We start from the raw sequence: 25,762 nt of genomic DNA, 5'->3' as shown, positions 1-25,762 counted from the left end.
GAACATTTATGTTACTACATGAAGACTGCACAAGAGAGGGATATTGATCTTCAATTTTCCTTTTTTTTTTTTTTTTCTTTTGGCTGCGCTAGTAGCTTGGGGTTCGTAGTTCCCGACTAGGGATCAAACCCGGGCCCCTGTTGGGGAAGGGTAGAGTCCTAACCTACTGGGCCACCAGAGAATTCCCTTCCATCATTCAATTTAAATCTCAGTCCCCAAAACTCCCAAGAGGTGAAGCAGCTCTCCCAGGATGAAAGAATGCTCCACCTGCTGGAGACGTCGGAAGACGCTGCTTTCCTACAAGTCATCACAGAAATCTGGGCGCGTCGCCTTTATGAGGAGGTCTGGCACTTCCTGGATGGCTCAGATGGCAATGCAGGAGACTCGGGTTCAATCCCTGGGTCAGGAAGATTCCCTAGAGGACGGGAATGTCAACCCACTCCAGTATTCTTGCCTGGAGAATTCCATGGACAGAGGAGCCTGGGGGGTCTACAAGCCATGGGTCAGAGATTTGGACACGACTGAGCAACTAACACCTTCTGGTACTTCAGGACGTCATTTTTCTCGGACTTTTCTTTCTCCACCTGCTTCCTCGGAGCTGTCGGGGACAACCTGAAATCGGCCCTTTCCCTGGTTGGATGTCGGCCACAGACTCCTTTACCCAGAAGTCTGTTCTGCGGTGCATCCGCTCTGCGCCAATGGCAGCCCAGAATATGCGCGTTTCCGTTGGCCCTTTCAGACAGAGGCGGGACTTCCGGTCACACGGTCGTGACGTATTTTGCTGGCGCCGGTACTGTCCAGAGGGGCTGTGGGGCCTGCGAGTCGGCGTAGGTTCCGCTTTCCGTGCGACTCTTGGGAAGCGAATAGGAAAGGACGGTAATAAGGTCGGGGCCTCAGTCCGCGTCGTTATTACGATCCATGGTCGCCGCCGTGGGACGGGCCGCCTAGCGCGGAACAGTGGACTGGGGCCGCACTCCTTCCCAGGCCTTCGCCCTCGCTCTCCGTCCTCGTTCGCTTCCGGAGGCGGCACCCGGAGCCCGTACGCCGTTTTGACCGGGAGGAAACCAAGGCTCGGAGCTCGACCATCGTCCAGGGCCCACCGCACCCAGGGGGTGTGCGGGTCCCGTTGCTCCCGCGGAGCAGCTCCAACCGCCAGTTTCTCGACCAGGTTCTGCTCACAGGACCCCATGGCGGCTGCGGCGCTTATGGACCGGGCTCAGGTGAGTGGAGGGTCCCTCAAGTCCTCGCCGACTCAGGTGTGGGCGATGTTGTGTTCTCAGGCTTTCCGAACTTGGCCTTCGTCGCTCCCTTCTCTTGAGTAAGAAGGCGGTGAAGGGCGGTCATTGACAGTGAATACGTGGGGAGGATCCCGTTCCCAGTGTTGAGATGAGGTGCGAAATGGTTTCCAGGGCTTAGGAGTCCCAGGTACCAACACTTGGAGGTGAAGAGGAATTAAGCACGTTCTGGAAACGGCAGGTGTCTGCGGTTATGTGTGCTGAGAACAGAGAGCAAGCAGTCAGGAGTCGGACTGGAATGGCAGCCTGGGGAGCTGGACCTCTGTACTGACGGTGATGGGAACCACGGAAGGTTTCTAACAGAGAAGGGAGGTGATCTGACGCCGATGTTGACAGGCTCCTTCTGGTAGTACAGTGGAAAGGCTGGGGGAGCCTGAGGGTGGGACGTGAGACCAGGAGGGAGTCGACTGCAGTAGTCCAAGCGTGTTGATTGTGGGTGATTAGAGTGGTGGCTGTGGACGTTAGAGGAGTTTTTAAAGTGGGGGCAGTGGAGGTTTTCTGATGAGACGTATTGATGTTCTGTGACTCTTCACCTGTCCCTCCCTCTGCGCTTGAGTCTAGGGGCCTCAAAGGAGGGGTCCTTTCTAGCCCAGCACCCTGAATCTAAGCCAAGAGTTATATGAAGAGGTTCCTGCTTTGGGCAGCCAGTAGGAGGAAGACTGGACAGGTGTATTAGACTCAGGAACATCTTATGCAAATGCTTAGAGGTAAGATTGAGTTGGGAGTCCTTAGGGAGCCATGGGTCTTAGTTCTGTCTGTTGAGAAAAGGGTCAGGAGTCGGGCAAATGGCAGGCTGAGGAGCTGGGCTTCTGTTTTGAAGGTGATGAAAGACATGGGCTTCCCGGATACTTCAGTGGTAAAGAGTCCGCCTGCAGTGTAGAAGATGCAGGAGACACGGGTTTAATCCCTGGGTCAGGAAGAGCCCCTGGAGGAGGCAGTGGCAACCCATTCCAGTAGTCCTGCCTGGGAAATCCCATAGACAGAGAAACCAGGCGGGCTGCAGTCTTTAGGGTCCCAAAGAAACAGGCTCGACTAAGTGACTGAACATGTAGCATGCACAAAAGACATGGAAGATTTGGAAGAGAAGAGAGAATCAAATCAAAATAGGCTCCTTCTGGCTGCTGTCTAGTTGAGAATGGAGTGTGGGCGTGAGGGAGGAGGCTACTGCAGTGATCTACAGAAGTGTTGATGGTGGCAAAGAAAGTCCCAACTGGGCACTGAGGACTGGGTGTCTTGCTCAGGCACTGGGGTGGCAGTGGAGCCTGTCAGACACAAAGGTGTTCTTCCTGGATTCTGTGTGCAGAGTGACTTCAGGGGTGGGATGTGCCTTGGAAGTGTGGACCGGAAAGTTTTCAGTCTTAATGGGGGGGAGGACCCCAGATATGAGGAAGGTGTGGTTCAGAGTGATGTACATGGGGAAGAACATGGGCTGATGCCTTAAAGTTGTGTCTGGGAGGCATGGTCAGGAGGATGCCAGCGGGAGAGATTTGGTGCCCTTCCTGCTGGACCGTGGCTTACATAGTCTCTGTCTGCCCACCTGTCTGATTTTGCTCTGGGCTGCACGCAGTGGTCAGAGGGACAGGAGAGGGCAGCTAGTAGTGGTGTCGTGGCCGAGTATCACCTCTGAGTTGGGGGACTGGGGAGCAGTGGAACCAGGGGGTGGGAGGTGAGTGGAGGGCCTGGGGAGTCCTGTTGTCTGCGGGCTCAGCTGTCCCCATCGTGGCAGGGCGGTGTGACCTTTGAGGATGTGTTCGTGTACTTCTCCCGGGAGGAGTGGGAGCTGCTGGAGGAACCTCAGAGACTCCTGTACCGCAGTGTGATGCTGGAGAACTTTGCACACGTGGCCGCCTTGGGTAAGTCCCTGTTTCAGTTATCTAGTGGTACATGTCAAACTACTCCAAAAGTGAGTGACATAAAATAATAAAAAGGCATTATGTAAGTTTCAGCATGCTAGGAACTCGTCACAGCTTATCTGGTGCTTTTGGCTCAGGGTCTGTCATAAGGCTTCAGTCAAGCTCCCAGCCAAACTGTTCTCATCTGAAGGCCATTCTTGAGAGGATCTCATTCACGAACTCACTCATGTTTTGTGTTTCCAAAAGGTCATTTCTTGTGACTTGTTAGACTGTAAGCGTTAGTTCCTCGCTGGCTGTTGGTCAGACGCCCCCTGGCTTCCTTGTCACTGTAGCCTTTCTGTAGCGCATCTCACAGCAGGGAAGGAACCTTCTCTCTGAGTGGAGAATGTCCAGGATGGTAGCTGGTCTTTTTCTAACCTGACCTGGAAACAGTGATCCCATCATTTTTTCCTGTTCTGTTCTTAGAAACAGGTCAGTCAGTGTCGCCTCCATCAAGGGAAGTGGCTCATGCAAGGGCAAGAACACCAGGTGATAGGTCTTCCTGGGCCATCGGAGAGGCTGCCTGCCACAGGCTCACACGCCTGCTGCAGTGTCCTTAGGTTTGGTTTTTCCCTGGTGCCCTGGGGGCAGCTCTTCCTGTCCTGTCAAATCAGGGGCTCTTCTCCCTCCCATCTTGGTCCCTAGGGTAGGGGCTGTAGATGCCCAGGGCTGTGGTGGTGTCCCCTCCCTGAGCAATCTGACACCTGCTGCCCAAAGCCTTTTTGGATCAGGTTAGGAGTTCAGGGCTCTGGCTGACAGTTGTTGGGGACGGACTGTGCCAGGAGTTATAGGTACTGACATAGTCCCTGCTTGTGGAGGGCATAGGGGTGTTCTGGTGAGTCCTCCTTTGGGTTTGTTTTTGTTTTTTAACATCTTCTCTTCTTCTCTGTGGGATGGTCTATCTGGACCTTTCATTTGCCCTGCCCTTTTTTTTTTTTATTAATTGGAGTAGGGCTGATCAAGAATGTTGTTATTTTCTGCACCCCCCCCCCCCCCCGCTTTTTTTTCTTTCCCCACAACTTCCACCTTCCAGATCCCATGTAGTTGCCCAGTGGCAGAGAGGTAGAAAGCACTGGGTGCCTGTGGGTGGACCTGACTCCAGCCACACTGAGAGGCCAGAGAGAGCCTAGCACTGCCCCATAGGAACTGAGAGAACCATCTGGAAGCAGGGTTCACTTTGTACTGTCAGCCTGTTCACCAGTGTTTTCTTGCCAAGGCCCTTAGCAGTACCTTACTTCTCCCTTTCCTCACCGTTCATTGTACTTGGCGTTTCTCCTTTGTCTTCCTTTCCTTGTCTGTTTTCCCACCTCTCTGGCCTCTGTCACTCATTCTCCTCAGCTTACTCCAAAATGCTCTGTAACATTGGCTGCTTTAACATGTCGTAAGTTGTGCACATATCTGTACGTAGTCCAGAAGAGCCAGCTACTTACTTGCAATCAGATTTTCCTGGGCGTGGACACAGCCTTCTGCACCAGGCTCACCTGACACCAAAAGCCAAGACCCTGCTGAAACCCTTTGTAGAGGAGTGAGTTGGAGACCTCGCCTCCGCTTCCAGTACTGTCCACTATCATTGTGTCTTTACACATCATTAGAAGTCCTCCATACCTTCCAAGGTGCAGGACTGACAATGGGCCCTTCCCTATCCTGATCCTGGCCCCCTCATCCTGCAAAAGCCCAGGGACTCACTCATTGGTGTGTCACACACTCAGAGTTGATGGACTTGCTGCTTCCCACCAAAGTCAACATGTCCTTCACTAGCATTCTTTGCTTTCAGGTTGTTGGTGTGAAGCAGACAACGAGGAGGCCCCTTCCGAGCAGAGCATTTGTGTAGAAGGAGTGTCAGAGGTCAGGATTCCTGGGTCCTGTCCACTTATCCAGAAAGTCCATCCGTGTGAGAGAAGTGACCCGCTCTTGAAAGACATTTTCCACCTGGCTGAGCACCAGGGTTCATGCCCTACACAGAACACAAGTGACCCCTGTGGGCGAGGATTCCTGTTGAGTGAGAACTTTCATCAGCACCAGAAACCACATGGTGGGAACAATCCCATCCAAGGGGATGGTGATGAGGCCTCATGTGTGAAGAGCTGTGCCACCTATGAGTTAGGGAGACCTCTTACTTGCAGGGGGAAAGGGATGGACATGCTGGATAGCTCTAGCCTTTTCCAGCATCAGAGCACTCACAGTGGACTGAGTCCATGCAGAAGAGCTGAGTTTGTGGAGTCATTTGCACACAAGTCCAGTCTAAGGCGACACCAGGGAGACAGTGATGAACTGATGTTTTTCAATTGCACTGATGATGAGAAAGCCTTCATGAACGCCTTCACTCTCCTCGACAACCAGATAACTCAGGCGGTTGAAGTGCGATCCTTTAGGTTCCTACCTTGTGGAAATCTGTCCAAGGAGAAATCCACTCTTATTCACCACAGAAAACTTCATGATGGGGAAACATCACATGTGTGTACGGAGTGTGGCAAGGCCTTCATTCACTTGTCTCACCTAAAAACTCACCAGAAATTTCACACTGGCAAAAGACAATATGCATGCAGTGAATGTGGAAAGGCCTTCAGCCGCAAAGACACACTTGTGCAGCACCAGAGAGTTCACACTGGAGAAAGGTCTTATGACTGCACTGAATGTGGAAAAGCCTACAGCAGAAGTTCTCACCTCGTTCAGCACCAGAGAATTCACACCGGAGAAAGGCCTTATAAGTGCAGTGAATGTGGGAAGGCCTTCAGTCGTAAAGACACACTTGTGCAGCACCAGAGGTTTCACACAGGGGAGAGGCCTTATGAGTGCAGTGAATGTGGAAAATTCTTTAGCCAAAGCTCTCACCTTATTGAGCACTGGAGAATTCACACCGGGGCGAGGCCTTATGAGTGCATTGAATGTGGAAAATTCTTTAGCCATAACTCCAGCCTCATTAAACATAGGAGAGTCCACACAGGAGCAAAGTCTTATGTGTGTGGCAAATGCGGGAAGGCTTTTGGCTGCAAAGACACACTTGTTCAGCACCAGATAATTCACACTGGTGCACGGCCTTATGAGTGCAGTGAGTGTGGAAAGGCCTTTAGCCGTAAAGATACACTTGTGCAGCACCGGAAAATCCACACTGGAGAAAGGCCTTATGAGTGCAATGACTGTGGAAAATTTTTTAGCCATAGCTCCAACCTGATTGTGCACCAGAGAATTCACACTGGAGCGAAGCCTTATGAATGCAGTGAATGTGGGAAATGCTTTAGCCACAATTCCAGCCTCATTCTACACCAGAGAGTTCACAGTGGAGCAAGGCCTTATGTGTGTAGTGAATGCGGAAAAGCTTACATTAGTAGCTCCCACCTTGTTCAACACCAGAAAGTTCACACTGGAGCGAGACCTTATGAGTGCAGTGAATGTGGGAAATTCTTTAGCCGCAACTCTAGCCTCATTCTACACCAGAGAGTTCACACTGGAGAAAAGCCTTACGTGTGCAGTGAATGTGGGAAGGCCTATAGCAGAAGCTCCCATCTTGTTCGGCACCAGAAAGCTCACCCTGGAGAAGGACGTCATGAATGCAACAGTTTTGGTGACCCTTTAGCTGCATCTCTTAAACTTGTTTAACACCCAGAAACTTCACACTGGAGAAAGGCCTTATGAATGCAGTCAACGTGCTGTGTCCCTTTTCAAGATTATAGGACTCACACCAGGAAAGGTCGGAATCATCATTGGTACAGAGACACTGAGATAATGGAGTGGGGATGACTGAGGCTCGTGAGAGGGTGGGTGTCTGTTCTTAAGGCGGCATCTCTATATGTCCCTGCGATTTTGGCTCTATGGCATGAAAGTATACAGAAATTCTCAGGACCTTCACACCTCTGAGTCTCCTGTGGCTGACACACTGTCTCAGTAAATGAAGGTCTGTGGATTCCTGTATCTCCCTGGGCTGTTTACCTTCTGGCCATCACTGCACAGGCAGGAACCCCAGCAGTGACAGAAGAAAGATTCAGGGCTTGGGCTTCTCTGACCAGTCAGCATTCCTAGTGAGTAAGGTAGACGTGGACTTCATTGCTCTGCAGTTTTTGCTGATCCTGAGGCAGGGCTTATGCTCCTAAATTGTGTGGAGAGGGATATGGTAGAACCAAAACAGTTGGCAGATGGGACTTTCCAAGAAGAATGGTAAATACAGATATTTATGGGTATTATTTAGTTCTTAACATCTTTGTTGAGGTATGATGACATGAAATAAATGGCATATATGTAAAGTGTAAAACGTTTTATGATTCAGCATGTGTATATACTGACGAGACCACACATCAAGATAATGGAGATATCCAACACAGCCAAGAGATTCCTTGGGTCCCTTTATAATCCTTTCCTCCTCGTCCTTTCTAACCCCCCCTTTCCCGCAATTCACAAATAGTAGCAAGCATATTCTAGAATTTCATATAAACAGAATTATATACTTTGTGGAGAGTGGGGACTCTGGCACTTTTCACCAAACATAACTTTTTTGACATTAAGCCATATTATTGCATGTATCAGTTACTCATTTGTCTTGTTGAGTACTATTCCATTGTATGGATATACCACAATTGTTCTTTTATCCATTCACCTGTTAGTGGATGTTTGGGTTGTTTCTGGTTTGGCTGTTACAAATAAAGCAGCTGTGAAGATCTGTGTATTAGTTATCATTGAATTATATTACATTGTATGGATGTACCAAAGTTTGCTTATCCAGTCACTGAAGAACATCTTGATTGCTTCCAAGTTTTGGCATTTATGAATAAACGCATCATGCATTGTGTGTAAGTGGATGTAAGTATTCAGTTCATTTGGGTTCAAGCCAAGGAGTATGATTTGCTGGGTAGTAGTAAGAATATGTTTTCTTTTTTTAACTTTTTCATTTTTTTGGCTGTGCTGTGTCTTCATTGTCATGCACAGGCTTTCTCTACTTGTGGCAAGTAGAGGCTACTCTTTTTGTTGTGTGCAGTTTCACACTTTGGAGGCTTCTCCTGTTGCAGAGCATGGGCCCTAGGCTTGCGGGCTTCAGTAGTTGCAGCACACAGGCTCAGTAGTTGTAGTGCATGGGCTTAGGTGTTCAGTGGCATGTGGGATTCTTCCCAGACCAAGTACTGAACCCGTGCCCGCCACACTGGCATGCAAATTCTTAACCACTAGACCACCAGGGAAGTCCAGTAAGAGTAAGACGCTGTCTTCCAGAATGGCTGCAAAAAATCCTTTTGCATTCCCAGTAGCAATAGATAAGAACTCTAACTCCATGTCTTTGTCAGCATTTGGTGGTGTCAGTGTTTTGGATTTTTGCCAAATAGTTGTGTAGTAATAGCATGTTGTTGTTGCTCTAACTGCACTTTTGTAATGACTTATGACACGTATCTTTTCATATTCTTTTAACAGTGTCTTCTGCTTTCAGAGCAGAAATTTTAAATTTTAGTCAAGTCCAAGATACTCAGTTTTTCTTTAATGGATTGCGTTTTTGGTGTTGTAGCTAAAAACCCCTCGCCATACCCTAAGGTCTTCATTATCTCCTGTGTTATCTTCTAGATGTTCTATAGTTTTGTTTTTAGGTTTATTATCCATTTTCCAAAAATATTGTTGAAAAGTGGAAGATTTGTGTCTGGATCATTTTTTTAAAACCCCATTTGTTTAAAAGACTATCCTTTCTCCATTCCTTAGCCTTTGCTCACTTTTTAAAGCCCACTTGACTATATTAGTGTGAATGTATTTCTAGACTGACTGTTCCAGTCCTTTCCATTTATTGTGATAATCATCATATGGCTGTGGGGGCTTTTTTTCTTGTGTCTTATTTATATGGTATATTTCATTAATTGATATTCAAATGTTAAACCAACCTTGTATTTCCTGGGACATATCCCACTGGATCATGTTGTGTATCAAAATCTACTTAGTATAGTTCTATATAAATTCTTTGTGTCAGAATTAATAATTCGTATCTTTCTAGGAATTTGTCCATTTTAATTAAATTGTCTCATTTGAGAGGATTAGGATTGTTTATAATATTCTCTTATGAGACTTTTAATTTCTGTAGGGTCAGTAATGTCTTCACTCCTGATTTTGTTAATTTGTTATCTTCTTTTTTTGTCCACCAACCTAGAGTTTTGCCCCACAACAAATCCTTAATTTGCGACTGCAAACAGTATCAATCTGACTTTTGCTTACCAGTAGGGAGTCAGCAAGAAAAAGAGCAAGGGGAGAGGGGCTAAGAAGAGAGATCAGAAGGGGCAGTACAGAGAGCTGAATGTGGGAGGGGAGAGCCCGGGATGTGGGAGGAGAGCGAGCTGAGTGTGGGAGGCAGCTGGAGGTCATGGAGATGGTTTACAGGGCATTGAGTCTCCCTTGTTTCTGCTGAAGCTTGTCTGCTTGCTCAGTAGGTTTGGCCAAGGAATCTTTAGCGATGTAACTTATTTCAGAATTGAATTTGGAGGCCTCTGCATACTAATAAAAAAGGCTATCCATTGGGCCTGAGAATTCTAATTATTTAAAGAATTCCTTCATTTTCAAAGGGGTCTCTCAAATGAACCTTTTTGTTCAAATCAGGTGTTCCCCTGAGTGGCCATTGAGGGCTTAAGTCATCCTTTGTACAGTTATCTTATTCAGCACGGCAGGCACAGAATTAGGATTGTAACAGGAATGGGAAATACAGGGATTTTTCAGGGGAGAGAAGATTCAGGCTTAGACAACCCCAAGGCCAGGCAGTGGTCACTAGGAATGTAATTCTTGTGGACCTTAGTTTCCTAACCTGATGTTTGGCCTCTTCACCCCACAGACCCACAATGATTCCCCTGGCACGTGGATACTGGTGAGAATGTTCTCTATAATACTGCCCAGCTCACACTACTATACAACAATTTCGAGATGGAAGGAGTCCTCATTTGGTTTATTGGTGACCCACAGGGCAGTTTGTCATGTAGCCTCCAGTACTATGAGAACTGCAAGCCCATTGGTCTGTGAAGCTGGTCTGAACAGGTTTATAGGGCAGTACTTCTGTTCCCGCCATGATTCAACTCACAACAAAACTACACTTTTCGACAGCACAGAAAACAATAACTGTATTTAAAAGGACAATAAAAAAGGTTTGAAAAGGAATGGCCTGATCCTCCAAGTATCTCAAACAACTAGGAACTAATAACAAATTCCAGGTGTCAGACTGAGAATGAAAAGCCAAGAAACTCAACACAAAGCAGAGTGTAGACCCACTGCTGATGTACCACATCGTCAAGGACTCAAGTTGTCCTTGAGAAGCAAGGCACAGGGGGGTGTCTGTGGGACTGCACCTGTGGCAGGCTGGGGTCTGCGGTGGCAGCTGTGGCAGACCAGATCTTGGTGGGGCTTCCACAGTGAACATAATAGGCGTCCCACCGCTTCTACAGTGGATGCATCCAGTTTATGTTCCCTTCCCCACTGAATGTTGATAATGAGATACAGGCTCAACAGTAGTGCGAGTTGGAGGACTGATGACGATAATCAGTGTGGAAGCTCCTTACAACTTCTCCTATTTATTTTTTAGCCTTGTTAATCTGAATTTTTCTTACCAATTACTTTTTCACTTGCTTTAATACTAGTTGAAGAAATCATACAGCTCTCATGTTTAACTATAATGTTGTCCATTTTCAATATTGAATGAATAGTTGCATATCATTCAAAGACCTTGAAGAGGACTTTTTACCACATTTAAGAAATATCCACTCTCCACGAAATCTATCACCAAAAAAATGTATACTTGCATTTTTATATTGTTTATACAAAAAATAGATAATAGCAAGGTGAGCAATAATAGAAAATTGGTTTTTTCAATCTCCCATGTGCATCAATTTGTCACAAGTCCAAACTCATAACTGAGTTAAAAGGTTGAGCCTTTGAAATGTTTGCAAAGTTGTGAACTAACAGTGACTTGAACTTGTTATCTAATACAGAGAAAGAGGGGCAGAACTACCTGTTTTCCTGCCTGCAAGGAAGAGCTCTAGTTGTCAGGCAGTCACCTCAAAATGGGAAGTCTGGCATTCAGGAGTTGGCACTTTCAAAAATGGGCATATTTAAGGACTGATGAATTTCCAGGAGTATTACTAGGCTCAGTACAGTTGACTTGGGAACTTTTGGAAGTGGGGCTGCTATAGTGAGGCATTTACTGATTGGTTGTTACCTAGGGGCCTGAACACTGTTGGCTGAATTCTAGAAGGTTGGCACTGTCAATTATTTGCTAATTTCTGGAAGCTTGAGTTTACTGGTGTGAGGCTGTTGCTGGCTAGTTTTCACAGATTATCTGAAATTATCTCTAATGTGTTTTCTTGTTCAAGATTTTGGAATTTGGCTAAAGGAAGTCTTTGTCTTCCACATATGAAAAATAAACACATTAATTCTCAGTCCCCTATGTTGTTCTTCCTTAGCCAGACTCTCAGAAGAGACCATAAGGCATTATGAGAAGGTTGTTTATGGGGACATGTTTATGAGCTAATGTTGCCCCTAAATTATTTAATTCACAATTACAGTGAGAGAAAAATAGCTCTAACTGCTAACTTTTTGTAATGTTAAAAAAAAAAAAAAAAGCTGAAGTCAGAATATTTAGGGTGTTCTGACAGAATCAGTACCGGACACAGAACACGTGCTCTCTACACAGAAGAGCTGGCAATCTTGTTTCCAACGTATGTCATGCAGCTACTCTTGTACCTGAATCCTTTTTAGTACTAACTGAACATTTATAGGTTAGTAAGTACAAACAGCACAATTTCTTTATTCATTTTTACCTATCGGCAACTCTTTTTAAATATTGTCTTTACCTTTCCCTCCAAACTGTTAATGCATCATGTTTTCAAATATGAAAATAATCACATTTTTTAACCAAAGTCTGAGTGTGTCTAAGGTTTCAGCAAGCCTTGAGGTCTCGGCTTCATTTTCTGACTTCTCAGACTCAGTGACTCTTACTCACACTTGATCTTAGCCAAAAGGCTGAGAAGCGATCAGTCACTCTTACTCAAACTTCATTGATTTCTTTTCACCCACTGTCACAAATAAATTTCTCTAGAACCATTTCTGCCACTTCCCTTGAAAAACTATAAAATTATTATTAATAACATTTAATAACATCCATTTAACAAATATTTTTCCAAAGACAAACCTCAACTCCCTGTGTATATACTGTTGCGATAATTTACAAGTGAAATGATAAACCATTTCCCAGCAAGGAGAAGAGATTATGGAATCACAAACCTTTATATCAGGGATAAGCTGGCCCCTTTGCACACATGGTCAGATTCTGAGGGGCATATACTGTCCTGGCAGAAGATGGCACAAGATAAGTTCTGCTTCTGTTAGAGAGGTTTCACATTCTTAATCACTGACTATTCAGGCAGGAAAGACGTTTTCTGTGGGAACCAGGGGCACCTCATAACCCTTTTAAGCTACTTTGGTGACTACAAACATCCCTTTTCCACATCTCCCATCCTAAGCCCTGTCTGGGGGCTTTTCATATTGTGTTTGAGTGAACCTACTGAAAATTATGGAAAGCAGAGTGTTCATGTTTTTGACAACCAACAAGATAGCTGACAACTATGAGACGATGCTGAGTAACATTACAGTATGGTGGATCCCTTTCTATGTGCAGTCGTTGGACGTTTGCTACAATTCATGAAGTCTGAAATAATAGGTCTCTAAACATTTCTGTGACATGCCCTAGATTACATTCCAAGGAACTCTGGGTATAAGCCCTTTAAGAGGCAGCAAAACCCCGCTGGGTTTACAGCTTCAGAATCTCATTTCCCAGAGCCCTTCCCATCCTCCCTTAGCCTTTAGCCACAATCTGGAACTACCAACTTTGAGAAAGCACAGGTAACTAAGGTAGTGGAAACTACTCTACCTACAAGGCTGTGCAGCTACGGCCATGCACCAGGGAGACTTCTGGGTAATGTAGCTTCCTCTGCCGACACTACCTACCAACTCTTGGAGAGTAAGTCACTTCCTACCGGACCTGTAAAAGCCAAGAAGCACCCTCAGGGACACCAGGAAAAGGAGTTCCCTGCTCCAGCCATGGGAGGGCCTTCGCTTACTCTTAAATGGGATGCTCCTAAATTTGTAGAGGAGTCTTGAAAAAGCCCACAAAGCTTAGGGACCTGTAATTTGAGATAGTAATATATTTGTAATAGTGGTAAAGAACCCGCCAGTCAATGCAGGAGACAGAAGCAGGTTCGATCCTTGGGTCAGGAAGGTCCCCTGGAGGAGGGCACAGCAACCCACTCCAATAGTCTTGCCTGAAGAATTCCATGGACAGAAGAGCCTGGCAGGCTACAGTCCATAGGGTCGCCAGGAGTCGGACATGACTGAAGCGACTTGGCCTGCACACACTAACCACATCTAGTTCTAATCTACACACCGAAATGGACACATCATATGACACTCTATGTCCACTCATAGCTGTCACCTATCTTTTTGCCTGTAAAATACATGTAGACCAAAGCTTTAGAGACTGTTTCATGACCTTCAACATGCAAAAGACCCCAGACAGGGCATGAGGGAGAGTTGGAGAGGTGGTATCTTTCCTGCCTTGATCATGAGTGACTGTGGTCCAACCTAGCAAACAACACTTTTATTGAAATGTTTATTAGTCTGAGTTTCTTTCAAAAGCTGAAGCCCAGCTCTAAAGGAGAGCAAATTATCATATGCCATTTCCTGCCAGGATCCATCACTAAACAAAGATGATAGACGACAAATTTTATGTACATTTTACCACACCAAAATGATTAATGATAAATGGATAAGAACTTTTATGACACAAACACACAGCTGAAAGACACTACAAGAAAAAAGCCAAATAAGAAAAATATAGAAAGATATGCCAATGGAAGCTTGGTTCAAAATTTAAGATATTAATTTCCTATGAAACAATTCACATTTCCTTAAACTTAATTTACCCACTTTATTTTTTTTTCACTTACCCACTTTAAACAACTTTTTCTCAGAGTGATTGTCAGAAAATGCAGCTCTAGTATATTACAGGGCCTTGCTTATTCCTATATGATGCCATGCTTTTGTACACACAAAATAATATTAAATATAATACTAGAAATACATTTTAGATATATACAAAAAATAAATGCATTTACCGAAAGCAGCCATCCATGAATAACAATAAAGTTCCAGGAAATACAAACTGTATTGGGAATCCCCTGGCAGTCCAATGGTTAAGACTCTGCAGTTTTAACTCCTGAGGTCCTGGGTTCAGTCCCTGGTAGGGGAACTAAGATCCTGCAAGCTGCATGGTGTGGTTAAAAAAAAAAAAAATTCACACTGTAATAGCTCCCTGGAGATCGCAAGTTGGCTAGGGCTGAGAGAGAGAATACAAAGGGGTCGGTGGAAATTCTATAAGTAATGGACATGTTCATTATTATGATGTTGGTGATGGTTCCCTTATGCACTCGTGTGAAAATAACATTTTACACTTCCAGTGAATGGTTTAATATGTGTCAGTACCTCAGTAAATATGTCAATAAAATTTGGATTTCTTCGTCTACAAATATGTGGCATAGTATTAGTAGTACTGACTCCATCAGCACCCTTCCCTATGTCTTAGGTGGGTCAATTCTGATTCCTTCTCAAAGCAGAAGGAAGTACTAACAAATGCTTCAACATGGGGATATTATGCTAAACTAAATAAGCCAGTTGCAAAGGGATGAAAAATGTATGATTATAATTGTATAAAGTATCCAGAGTAATCAAATTCATAGAGACATATCTGGTAGGGAAGGAGTAGGAAGAGATGTTGTTTAATGGGTGTAGAGTTTTATTTTTGCCAGATGACAAGAATTCTGGAGATGAGTTGTGCAATAAGTGAATTTTTACACATACTAAACTGTACAATTTAAAAGGCAGAGGGTTAACTTTGTTACATATATTTTACAACAGTCAAAATTAGAGCAGATATTTTGCTGAAGTCTTTCCCCGTTTGCAACACTCTGCTGTGAACTTTTTGATGCTGAATGAGGTGGAAGTTTTGGCTGAACTTAAATTGTTGCACAAATAAAGTCTTTCTCCATTGTGAAATCTCTGATGTGCAACAGGGCTGTTTCACCTAAAGACTTATCCACATTCATTGCTCTCAGAAGGCCTTCCTTTGCTGTGAACTCTTGATATCTGAGAGATGTACCCCAAAATTTCCCATGTTTCCTGTACTCCAAATGTCCACTCCGAATCAACTCAGGGTGCTTCTCCAGTGTACAGAGTTTGGCGTTCTTGTGTGCTAAGTTGTTTCAGTTGTGTCCAAATCTGTGCAGCCCTATGGACTGTAGCCTTCCAGGCTCTTTTGTCCATGGGATTCTCCAGGCAAGAATACCGGAATGGGTTGCCATGCCCTCCTGCAGGGGATTTTCCACACCCAGGGATCAAACCAGCATCTTTTGTGTCTCCTACATTGGCAGGCAAGTTCTTTACCACTAGGAGTTTGGAGTAATACCTCAAGAATTTGCCATATTCTCTGAATTCATAGGGTTTTTACCACTGTGAATTCTTTCTCAACGAGGTGGTTCAGTTCAGTTCAATCGCTCAGTTATGTCCGACTCTTTGTGACCCCATGGACTGCAGCATGTCAGGCCTCCCTGTTCATCACCAACTCCGAGTTTACTCAAACTGATGTCCATTGAGTTAGCGATGCCATCCAGCCATCTCATCCTCTGTCATCCCATTCTCCTCCTGCCTTCAATCTTTCCCAGCATCAGTGTCTTTTCAAATGAGTTACTTCTTCACATCAGGTGGCCTAAGTATTGGAGTTTCAGCTTCAACATCAGTCCTTCCAATGAATATTCAGGACTGATTTCCTTTAGGATGGACTGCCTGGCTCTCCTTGCAGTGCAAAGGATTCTCAAGAGTCTTCTCCAACACCACAGTTCAAAAGCATCAATTCTTTGGTGCTCAGCTTTCTTTATAGTCCACCTCTCTTTATAGTCCAACATCCATACATTACTACTGGAAAAACCATAGCTTTGACTAGATGGACCTTTGTTGGCAAAGTAATATCTCTGGTTTTTAATATGCTGTCTAGGTTGATCATAACTTTTCTTCCAAGGAGCAAGCATCTTTTAATTTCATGGCTGAAGTCACCATCTGCAGTGATTTTGAAGCCCCCCCCCCCCAAAAATAAAGTCAGCCACTGTTTCCCCATCTATTTGCCATGAAGTGATGGGACCAGATGCCATGATCTTAGTTTTCTGAATGTTGAGCTTTAAGCCAACATTTTCACTCTCCTCTTTCACTTTCATCAAGAGGCTCTTTAGTTCTTCGCTTTCTGCCATAAGGGTGGTGTCATCTGCATATCTGAGGTTATTGATACTTCACCCGGTAATCTTGATTCCAGCCTGTGCTTCATCCAGTCCAGCACTTCTTATGATGTACTCTGCATATAAGTTAAGCAAGCAGGGTGACAACATACAGCCTTGACATACTCCTTTCCCTATTTGGAACCAGTCTGTTGTTCCATGTCCAGTTCTAACTGTTGCTTCCTGACCTGAATATAGATTTCTCAAGAGATACCAAGGGAATTAGAGATATTAATTAGAGGCTAATATTAATTAAATTAGTTATTAATTTAATTAATTAAATTAGAAATACCAAGGGAACATTTCATGCAAAGGTGGGCTCAATAAAGGACAGAAATGGTATGGACCTAACAGAAGCAGAAGATATTAAGAAGAGGTGGCAAGAATACACAGAAAACCTATACAAAAGATCTTCACAACCCAGATAATCACAATGATATGATCACTCACCTAGAGCCAGACATCCCCGCATGTGAAGTCAAGTGGGCCTCAGGAAGTGTCACTATGAACAAAGTTAGTGGAGGTGATGGAATTCCAGTTGAGCTATTTCAAATCCTAAAAGATGATGCTGTGAAAGTGCTGCATTCAACATGCCAGCAAATTTGGAAAACTCAGCGGTGGCCACAGTACTGGAAAAGGTCAATTTTCATTCCAACCCCAAAGAAAGGCAATGCCAAAGAATGCTCAAACTACCACACAATTGCACTCGGCTCACCTGCTACTAAAGTAATGCTCAAAATTCTCCAAGCCAGGCTTCAACAGTATGTGAACCATGAATGTCCAGATGTTTAAGCTGGTTTTAGAAAAGGCAGAGGAACCAGAGATCAAATTGCCAACATCTGTTGGATCATTGAAAAAGCAAGAGAGTTGCAGAAAAACATCTATTTCTGCTTTATTGACTATGCCAAAGCCTTTGACTGTGGGGATCACAATGAAGTTGGGGTTGTTCCTAAAGAATTCTCCACGTTAAGGGCACTCATATTGTCCTCACTGTGGATTTTCTGGTGATGTAGGAGGTGGGACTTCCTAACGAAGGCCTTTTGACATTTTCTGCATGCATAAGGCCTTTCTGAAGTATGGGTTTTCTGATGCTGAAAAAGTACATTCTTGTGGCTAAACACTTTCCCACAGGTTTTCTGATGCTGAAAAAGTACATTCTTGTGGCTGAAGACTTTCCCACACTCTCTACACTCAAAGGCCTCTCTTCCATGTGATTTCTCCAATGTTTAATGAAATTGGAGTTGTACTGAAAGAATTCACCACATTTGCTACATTCATAAGGTCTTTCTCCAACGTGATTTTGCCAATGTTTAATAAGCTTGGACTTGTACTTAAAGAATTCCTCACATTCACAGACTGGCTTATAAAGAACAGAACAGAAAGTTCATAAGGCTTTTCTACAGTATGAGTTCTTTGATATCTAGTGAGTGTGGAGATATACCAAAAGAATTTCACACATTTCCTGCACTCATAAAGCCTTTCTGTGCTGTGAACACTGATGTTTAGTGAGGACGGATGTGTCCCTAAATAAATTTCCACATTCACTGCACTTGGGCTTTCTCCAGTATGAATTCTCTCATGTTTAATGAGTGTTGACTTAAAGAATTTCCCACATTAACCACATTTATAAGGCCTTCTTACATTGTGACCTCTCTGATGTCTGGTGAATGTAGACCTGTACATGAAAGGTTTCCCACATTTGCTGCACTCATAAGGCCTTTCTCTGGTGTGAAGTCTCTCATGTCTCACAGTCTGTAGTTGCATCTAAAGCATTTCCCACATTATCTGCACTCATAAGGGCTTTCTCCATTGTGAATTCTCTGATACTTTATAAAGTAGGCTTTGTACTTGAAGCATTTCCCGCATTTGCTGTGCTCATAAAGCTGTATTCCAGTGTGGATTTTCTGGTGCTCAACAAGTATCTGTTTTCGGCTGAAGGTTTTCCCACACCGAGCGCACCTGTAACCACTCTGTTCACGACCAAAGGCCTCCTGGCACTCAGTGTCCCCATGTGGCTGCCCCTCACCATGAGGGCCCAGCTGCTGCAGAAGGCCTGTGCTGCCGGGAAGGGCTTCTCATCTCCACTGCAGGTCAAGGTCCTCTCTCCTGTGTGAACACTGCTGTTGGTCAGAAATGAAGGCTGCCTCTCAGCCCTTCTGCAAAGTTTGTCTCTAATCTCCTCCTGGTGCTGGAAAAGGTCTACTCCACAAATTTACAGTCCTTCATCAGAGTACGTTCCGTCATGCTCAGGCAGAGGCAAAAGGTCTCTGGAGAGTGGGCCACACATGTCACTGGACTGGGCCTTCCTGGAGGATGGATCTGGCTTTGCAGTCCTGACCTCTGACATCCCTATAGAAACACCTTGCTCAGAAGAGGCCTCCTCACCCTGGGCTCCATGCCAACAACCTGTAACCAGATAGATGCTGGTAAAGTGCACGTTGATTTTGATGGAAAGGACAGCCCCATCAGAAATATGTGTGTCACACACACCCAAGACCAAAGCCAGAAAGAGGAAGGTCTGCTATGCAGAGATGGACCTGGGGAGCTTACATGATGAGAGAGCCCTGACCACGGCTAAGGACTGAAGGAAGAGTCACTGTTTCCATTGATTTGAGATGCTATGATAAAATATCACAGGCTGGCTGGCTTATAAGGCAGAGAAATTTATTTCTCACACTTGTAGAAGATGGAATCTGGAGATCAGTCTGCATTTTTCTAGGGTGCAGACTTCTCATTGTCCTCACATGGTGGAAGGAGCTTTTATGACAGCATGAATCTCATTCACAAGGGCTCTGCCTGCATGACCTGGTCACCCTAAAGTCCCTATCTCCCAATATTGTCACCTTGGGCACAAGGTTTTCAACATATGGATTTGGGGGCAAAACTAACATTCAGACCATAGCAGGGAGGAAAGGCAGGCCTCCAAGTAAACACAGGCATGGCTACTAGTGGCAGTGGGCACTGTGGCAAAGGTTGTTTCCGGACCTAGAAATACCTGACAACAAAAGTGATGCTACATTCCAAGAACTATATGAATATGTGCAGACCTCAGGACATCTCATGTATAGGTCAAATGTAGAACACTGCAAAGTGTTCAATGAAATGGAACATGTGACAAATGAAGGCCCCCGTAGGTGTGCTTAGACTGTGGCAACAGAAAGCAAAATGCAGAAGAAAAGGAAGAAGCAAGGTATGGCCAGTGGTCGTAGCATCAGTCAATGGTGAACATAGAACAGGTTCCCAGCTCTGACATGACACCCTTTCCCAGGATGTCGCACCAAGCCCGGGTACTTTTAAGTGTCTCCTGCCATTGATGCAGTAATGTCCACACTATCAGGTACCCAGGGTTCTCTCTGCTGCTCCAGGTGAAAGAAAGAAAAAGGAAGGCCCAGCACATGTACAGAGAGATTCAACACAGGTCATCTGATGTGCTAAAACTGGAAAATCCTGCCAAAATTTGAAGAGTGTGGTTTATGAACCACCACCAACCTCATGCTATCAGTCAAGGCCTGATACCTGTGCATCCCAGCTCCAGCACCCCATTCCCACCAGATATGACAAAACCAACAGTTCCCTGCACATCCCACCTCAGTATCACCTGCAGCTGTCTGGACATTTTGCAACCTGCGGCCAGGACTCCCTGCCACACCTTCCCCCATCAGTTGTCAGAAATGGAACCATTCCATATAACTAAACATAGGGTTCTGGACCTGGTGAGAGCACATGGTCTAAGAAACAAGACAGAAAAAAGGGACAGAAATCTTGGGACACTGCCATTCCCTGAGGGTGTATATATCAGGATGATAAAACCAGCCAGGTGATAATTAGGACGGGTAAGAGGTGGAACCCCTCCACTCACCTGTACAGGGCCCATGAGCACCTCCTCCACCACCCAATCCCTCCTGGCCCAGTCCACACCCTCCACTCCTTTGATATCTCCAGCCCCACCTCCTCCTTCTGCTTCGACATTATGTTCACCTCCACATATGCCATCTCCATTTGGTGACATCTCCATCTTGACATGTGTCAGGATCAACATGTCCAAATAGAGCAATGATCTTCCCCCTGGAACCTGCTCTCTCGCTGACTTCTCCATCTACATATTTTCAGGCAAAAAAAAAAAAAATCCCTGAGTTGGCCCTTCACTCCCTGCTTCTGCTCACAGTCACACATGGCACATCAGAAAATCCTGTACTCTCTACTGACGAAACCTACCCAGAGTCTCACCCCATCTCCCGCTACCTCTCTAGTCCAGCCTCTCCCATAATTCTACCGGAGTCTATCGCGGTGGCCTCCTCAGCAGTCTCCCTGCCTCCATTCGCATCCTTTTCTCCCAATTTTTATCTTCTAACTCTAGACAAGGTTCTCCAATCCCCATTCCCTGCACAATCTTCCACGGCTCCCACCTGCTCAGGCTGCCATTTCAGGTGAGACACCTCGTTTCCTTCTGTCCCAGAAAAAGTGACCCCAGGTTTCCCCAAGGCTGCCAACTCGGTAGCATCTGCAAGCCGTGCACCGTCGCCCCCGAGGGAACTCTCTCCCTCACCCCGGCTCAGTGGCTGAAAGGCGACCGCTCACAAGGCCGGCCTCAGTTCTGGACTCCATGGCTGACCGTCAGGGACCTGAGCGGGCGTCCCTCGGTCCGGACCTCAGACTCGGAAGTGGGAGTCGGACCAGGTGGGGGCCCGGGAGACGGAGAACCCACCTGAGCCGACCTCATCCCTGAGCCTCTCCCCCCGCTTTTTTGCCCCATCACTTAGGTGCCCGACGAGGGAAGTTTAATCCCGCACTGTAGCCTGTCAGGCTCTTCTGTCCATGGAATTCTCCAGGCCAGAATATTGGGGAGAGAAGACAGGCAAGAACTCCGGAAGTTCCGCCCCCGAGGATGCGCACGCAGCCACTCGTCCCACCTCTAACCTCTCATTGGTCCAGCCGCCGCCTATCACCGAGTCAATAGGGTTCAGCAGGCTTATGATTTCGTCCGCGTGCATTTAGGAGGAGGACTTCTGGCTTCTATGAGCTGGTCGGTTTTCGTGCTCTTTTCACCGTTCTTAGGGCATTGAGTTCTGAGTGGGGACCGAAGTGAATGGATCGCGCGAGGAGAGATGTTAGCCCGCTGCCCAGAGCCGACTGTGAGCCCCACCCCCCCACCCCCGGAGCCCACAGTCGACCACGCTGCGCTCATTGCCGCCCCCATTGCCTAGGTCACTGGCCGTGGGGAAAGCCGGGTGGGGAGAGGCGGCTAGGTAGGTGGCTAGTGCATTGATACAGAAAATCACTTAATTGCAGCTCCACACTCATTAGACATTGGAGGAGTCCCACTGGAAAAAGGCCTTTTTAGTCCCGTTAATGTGGGAACGTTTTGTAGTTAAAACTCCAGACTCCATAAAAACTAGCGAATTCACGTTGATATGAGGCCTTTTGAGAACAGCGGATGTGGGAACATCATTGCACGCGACTCCAGTCTCCTTAAACATGGTTGAATTTACCCTGGAGAAATGCCTTCTGAGTGCAATGAATGTTGGAAAGTCTATATACCAAAACTAGCCAAACTTCATTCGGCTCCAAAAAAATTCACACCAGAAGAAGATCTTAGGAAGGAAGCAAACGGGGAAAGAAGTTCAGCCAAAAGTCAGCTCTGATTGGCGATGTGAAGTACGTATTATGTACTTTGGGGTTTGTTTTCTTTCTTGTGTTAAAACACACATACATAAAGCTTGCCATCTTAAGAATTTTAGTGTGCAGTTAAGTGTTGTCAAGTACATTCTTACTGTCATGCAACTAATGTCCAGAGCTTTTCTTCCTCTTGCAAAAGTGCAACTCTGTACCCATTAAATAACAACTGCTCCTCTCCTCCTCCATCCCCTGGCAACCACTATTCTACTCTCTGTGTCCTTTAATTTGACTGCCCTAACTGCCTCATGTAAGAGAAATCATACAGGTTGTGTATTTCTGAACACTTCACTTAGCATAATTTCACATTTCATCTGTCACTTCATATTTCAGAAGTCCCTTCTTTTTAAAGGCTGAATAATACTCAATAGTATGCGTATACCACGTTAGCGCATTTATCCATTGATGGACACTTGTTTTTTTCCCATTATTTTGGCTGCTGTAAAAAGTGCAATTTTGGCTGTTGTGAAGACTGCAGCTGTGAGAATGACTGCATAGATATCACCTTGTGATACTGCTTTCAATTCTTTTGGGTGTACAGCCAGAATTGGAATCGCTTGTTCATTCTGTTCTTGTTCTATGTTCATTCTGTTTTTGATATTTTGAACTTTCCTCTATTGGATGTACCATTTTATGTTTCCATCAAAGGTTCACAGAGTTCCAGTATCTCCACAACCACTTCAACATAATTTTATTTTCCATTTCATGTTTCATAGTGGGTGTCCTAATGGATGTGAAGTAGTGTCTGATTGTGGTTTTGTTTGCGATCACATACTTCTTGGCCATTTGTGTGTATTCATTTTTAAAATGTGTTTGGACTTTCCTGGTGGTTCAGTGGTTAAGAATTTGCCTGCCAATGCAAGGGACATGGATTAAATTCGTGGTCCGGGAAGATTCCATGTGCCACAGGGCAACAAAGTGTGTGATCTGCAATCACTGAAGCCTGCATGCCTACAGCCTCTGTTTTGCAACAGGAGAAGCCACTACAATGAGAAGCCTGTACACATGAAGAGTAACCCCCACTTGCTGCAACTAGGAAAAGACTGAGCATAGCAACAAAGACTCAGTACAGCTATAAATTTAAAAAGTGTCTATGTTTACCACTTTTTTAAAATTTTTTTTATTTTTTTATTTTATTTTATTTTTTTTTCCAGTGGGTTTTGTCATACATTGACATGAATGTTTACCACTTTTAAGTGTTTTGTTTTTTTTATGTTATTTTTCTCATTCTTGAGTTGTAGCAGTTCTAGATACTTATCAAATATACAATTTGTAAATGATTTTCTTCCATTCGGTGGGTTGCCTTTTCACTGTTAGTTGTGTCTTTGCACAGAATTTTGTATCTTTATTTTTCCTTCTGTTTCCTATGCTTTTCATGTCAACACCAAAAAAAAAAAAAAAAAAAAAATTTCAAATCCAATATCATGAAGCTTTCCCCCTATGTATTTTCCCCTAAGTGTTTTATGAGTTTAATCTTACTGTTAGCTTATTGATCATTTTGAACTCATTTTTGGCCATGGTGTAAGAGTCCAACCTCATTCATGTAAATGCAGATATCCACTTTCCTACAATTTGTTGGAGAGACTGTCCTCCCGTTGAAATGTCTTGGCACTCTTTTCGATTATTTCTTCAGATATATTGGCTTCCAGCTCTGGGCACTCTCTTCTGCTTCCATGGTCTGAAAGTTTGCTTCTATGACGGTACCGCAGTGTTTTATTACTTCTGAATTGTTATCACGGTCTTGTTGATTTACAACGTCGTGTCTCAGGAAAGTGAGTCAGCTGTGCGTGGACACACATCCACTCTTTTAAAGATTCCGTTTACAGAGTGCTGAGTAGAGTTCCCTGTGTGACACAACAGGTCATTACTAGTTACCTTGAAATGTAATTTTATGAAAACACTATCTTCATTCACTTTAACTCCCTGGCTTGATGCTGGTCATTTCCTCTTTTGAAGCAGCTGGTTAAGTCCACACCCAATCACTGTCCGTATCAGGCATTCACACTCTGGACTGCTATACACCTTCCCTTATGTCCCAGGGCCAAAATACCAGGCAACTGAAGACAGCCTTTGTACCCTTGCTCCTTGAAGTTATTCCAACGAGGTCATCCATGGGAAGCCTGGGAATCCTAGCTAGCCGCACACCACTTGCTATATACAGGGTGCTCCCTACAGTGCAGGTTGCTTACCATGTCTCTGTACAGCCTGTTGGGTGCCCCACCTGATGCCCTTATCACATTCTAAGCCTTAAGGAACAGAGTGCTGCCTTTTATCTAGCCAAGTGTCATCAAAAACATTTAAATCTTATAAAACGACTGAACACTCAGAAGGGTATTAGGAATGCAGTGAACACTGAAAGTTATTCAGCCTAAACAGTTATTAGCCTAAACTGAAACAGCACTCCGTTCAATTACTCAGTCATGTCCCACTCTGTGACTAAATGGACAGCAGCACACCAGGCTTCCCTGTCCATCACCAATTGCCGGAGCTTGCTCAAACTCATGTCTATCAAGTTGGTGATGCCACCCAACCATCTCATCCTCTGTCATCACCTTCTCCTTGCTGCTTTCAATATTTCCCAACATCAGAGTCTTTTCCAATGAGTCAGTTATTTGCATCAGGTGGCCAAGTATCAGAGTTTCAGCTTCAGCATCAGTCCTTCCAATAAATATTCAGGACGGATTTCCTTTAGAACTGGCTGGTTTGATCTCCTTGCAGTCCAAGGAACTCTCAACAGTCTTCTCACAACACCAGAGTTCCAAAGCATCAATTCTTCAGCGCTCAACTTTATAGTCCAATTCCCACATCCTTACATGACTGGAAAAGCCATAGCTTTGGCTACACGGACCTTTGTTGGCAAAGTAATGTCTCTGCTTTTTAATATGCTGTCTAGGGTGGTCATAACTTTTCTTCCAAGGAGCAGGCATCTTTTATTTTCATGGCTGCAGTCACCATCTGCAGTGATTTTGGAGCCCAAAAAAATAGTCTCTCACTGTTTCCATTGTTTCCCCATCTATTTGCCATGAAACGATGGGACCAGATGCCATGATCTTAGTTTTTTGAATGTTGAATTTCAAGCCAGCTTTTTCAGTCTCCTCTTTCACTTTCATCAAGAGGCTCTTTAGTTCCTCTTCGTTTTCTGCCATAAGGATGATGTCATTTGTGTATCTAAGGTTGATATTTCTCCTGGCAATCTTGATTCCAGCTTCTGCTGCATCCAGCCTGGCATTTTGCATGATGTATTCTGCATATAAATTAAATAAGCAGGGTGACAATATACAGCCTTGACATGCTCCTTACCAAATTTGGAACCAGTCTGTTGTTCCATGTCTGGTTCTAACTGTTGCTTCTTGACCTGAATACAGGTCTCTCAAGAGGCAGGTCAGGTGGTCTGGTATTCCCATCTCTTTAAGAATTTTCCACAGTTTGTTGTGATCCACGCAGTCAAAGGCTCTGGTGTAGTCAATAAAGCAGAAGTAGATGTTTTTCTGGAACTCACTTTCTTTTTTGAGATCCAATGGATGTTGGCAATTTGATCTCTGGTTCCTCTGCCTTTTTAAATCCAGCTTGAACATCTGGAAGTTCACAG

At 44.9% G+C, this 25,762-nt stretch overlaps 1 protein-coding gene and 1 pseudogene across 4 annotated transcripts; one reads left to right on the top strand and one right to left on the bottom strand.

Annotated features, from left to right (window-relative positions):
* The first annotated feature begins 418 nt into the window (after nt 1-418).
* Nucleotides 419-23,241, top strand: LOC122420021 (zinc finger protein 304-like). 4 transcript variants are annotated; one of them, XR_006263162.1, is made up of 3 exons: nt 419-1,220; nt 1,857-2,002; nt 3,022-3,147. XR_006263162.1 is itself a non-coding variant. In XM_043434693.1 (3 exons), the coding sequence occupies exons 1-3, from the start codon at nt 639-641 to the stop codon at nt 21,293-21,295; spliced, it is 744 nt and encodes a 247-aa protein (XP_043290628.1). In that variant the 5' UTR covers nt 423-638; the 3' UTR covers nt 21,296-23,241. The 4 variants fall into 4 exon arrangements, 3 of the variants coding, with proteins under 3 accessions (XP_043290628.1, XP_043290630.1, XP_043290627.1); XM_043434693.1 differs by lacking the exon at nt 1,857-2,002 and adding an exon at nt 21,261-23,241 and having other exon boundaries at nt 423-1,220; nt 3,022-3,148; XM_043434695.1 differs by lacking the exon at nt 1,857-2,002 and adding an exon at nt 9,969-15,824 and having other exon boundaries at nt 423-1,220; nt 3,022-3,148.
* Nucleotides 17,317-21,250, bottom strand: LOC122420041 (annotated as a pseudogene).
* Nucleotides 23,242-25,762: the final 2,521 nt, after the last annotated feature.

Source organism: Cervus canadensis, chromosome 18 (assembly GCF_019320065.1).
Source record: "Cervus canadensis isolate Bull #8, Minnesota chromosome 18, ASM1932006v1, whole genome shotgun sequence".
Classification (NCBI taxonomy): Eukaryota; Metazoa; Chordata; class Mammalia; order Artiodactyla; family Cervidae; genus Cervus; species Cervus canadensis.
This window is presented reverse-complemented; position numbering and strand designations above follow the sequence as displayed.

Excerpts from the sequence above, each read along its gene's own strand:
- LOC122420021 (XM_043434692.1), top strand. The coding sequence starts at position 639 with ATGTCGGCCACAGACTCCTTTACCCAGAAGTCTGTTCTGCGGTGCATC. Across the intron at positions 1,221-3,021 it reads CGCTTATGGACCGGGCTCAG|GGCGGTGTGACCTTTGAGGA; the intron begins GTGAGTGGAGGG and ends CCATCGTGGCAG. Across the intron at positions 3,149-4,961 it reads TGCACACGTGGCCGCCTTGG|GTTGTTGGTGTGAAGCAGAC; the intron begins GTAAGTCCCTGT and ends CTTTGCTTTCAG.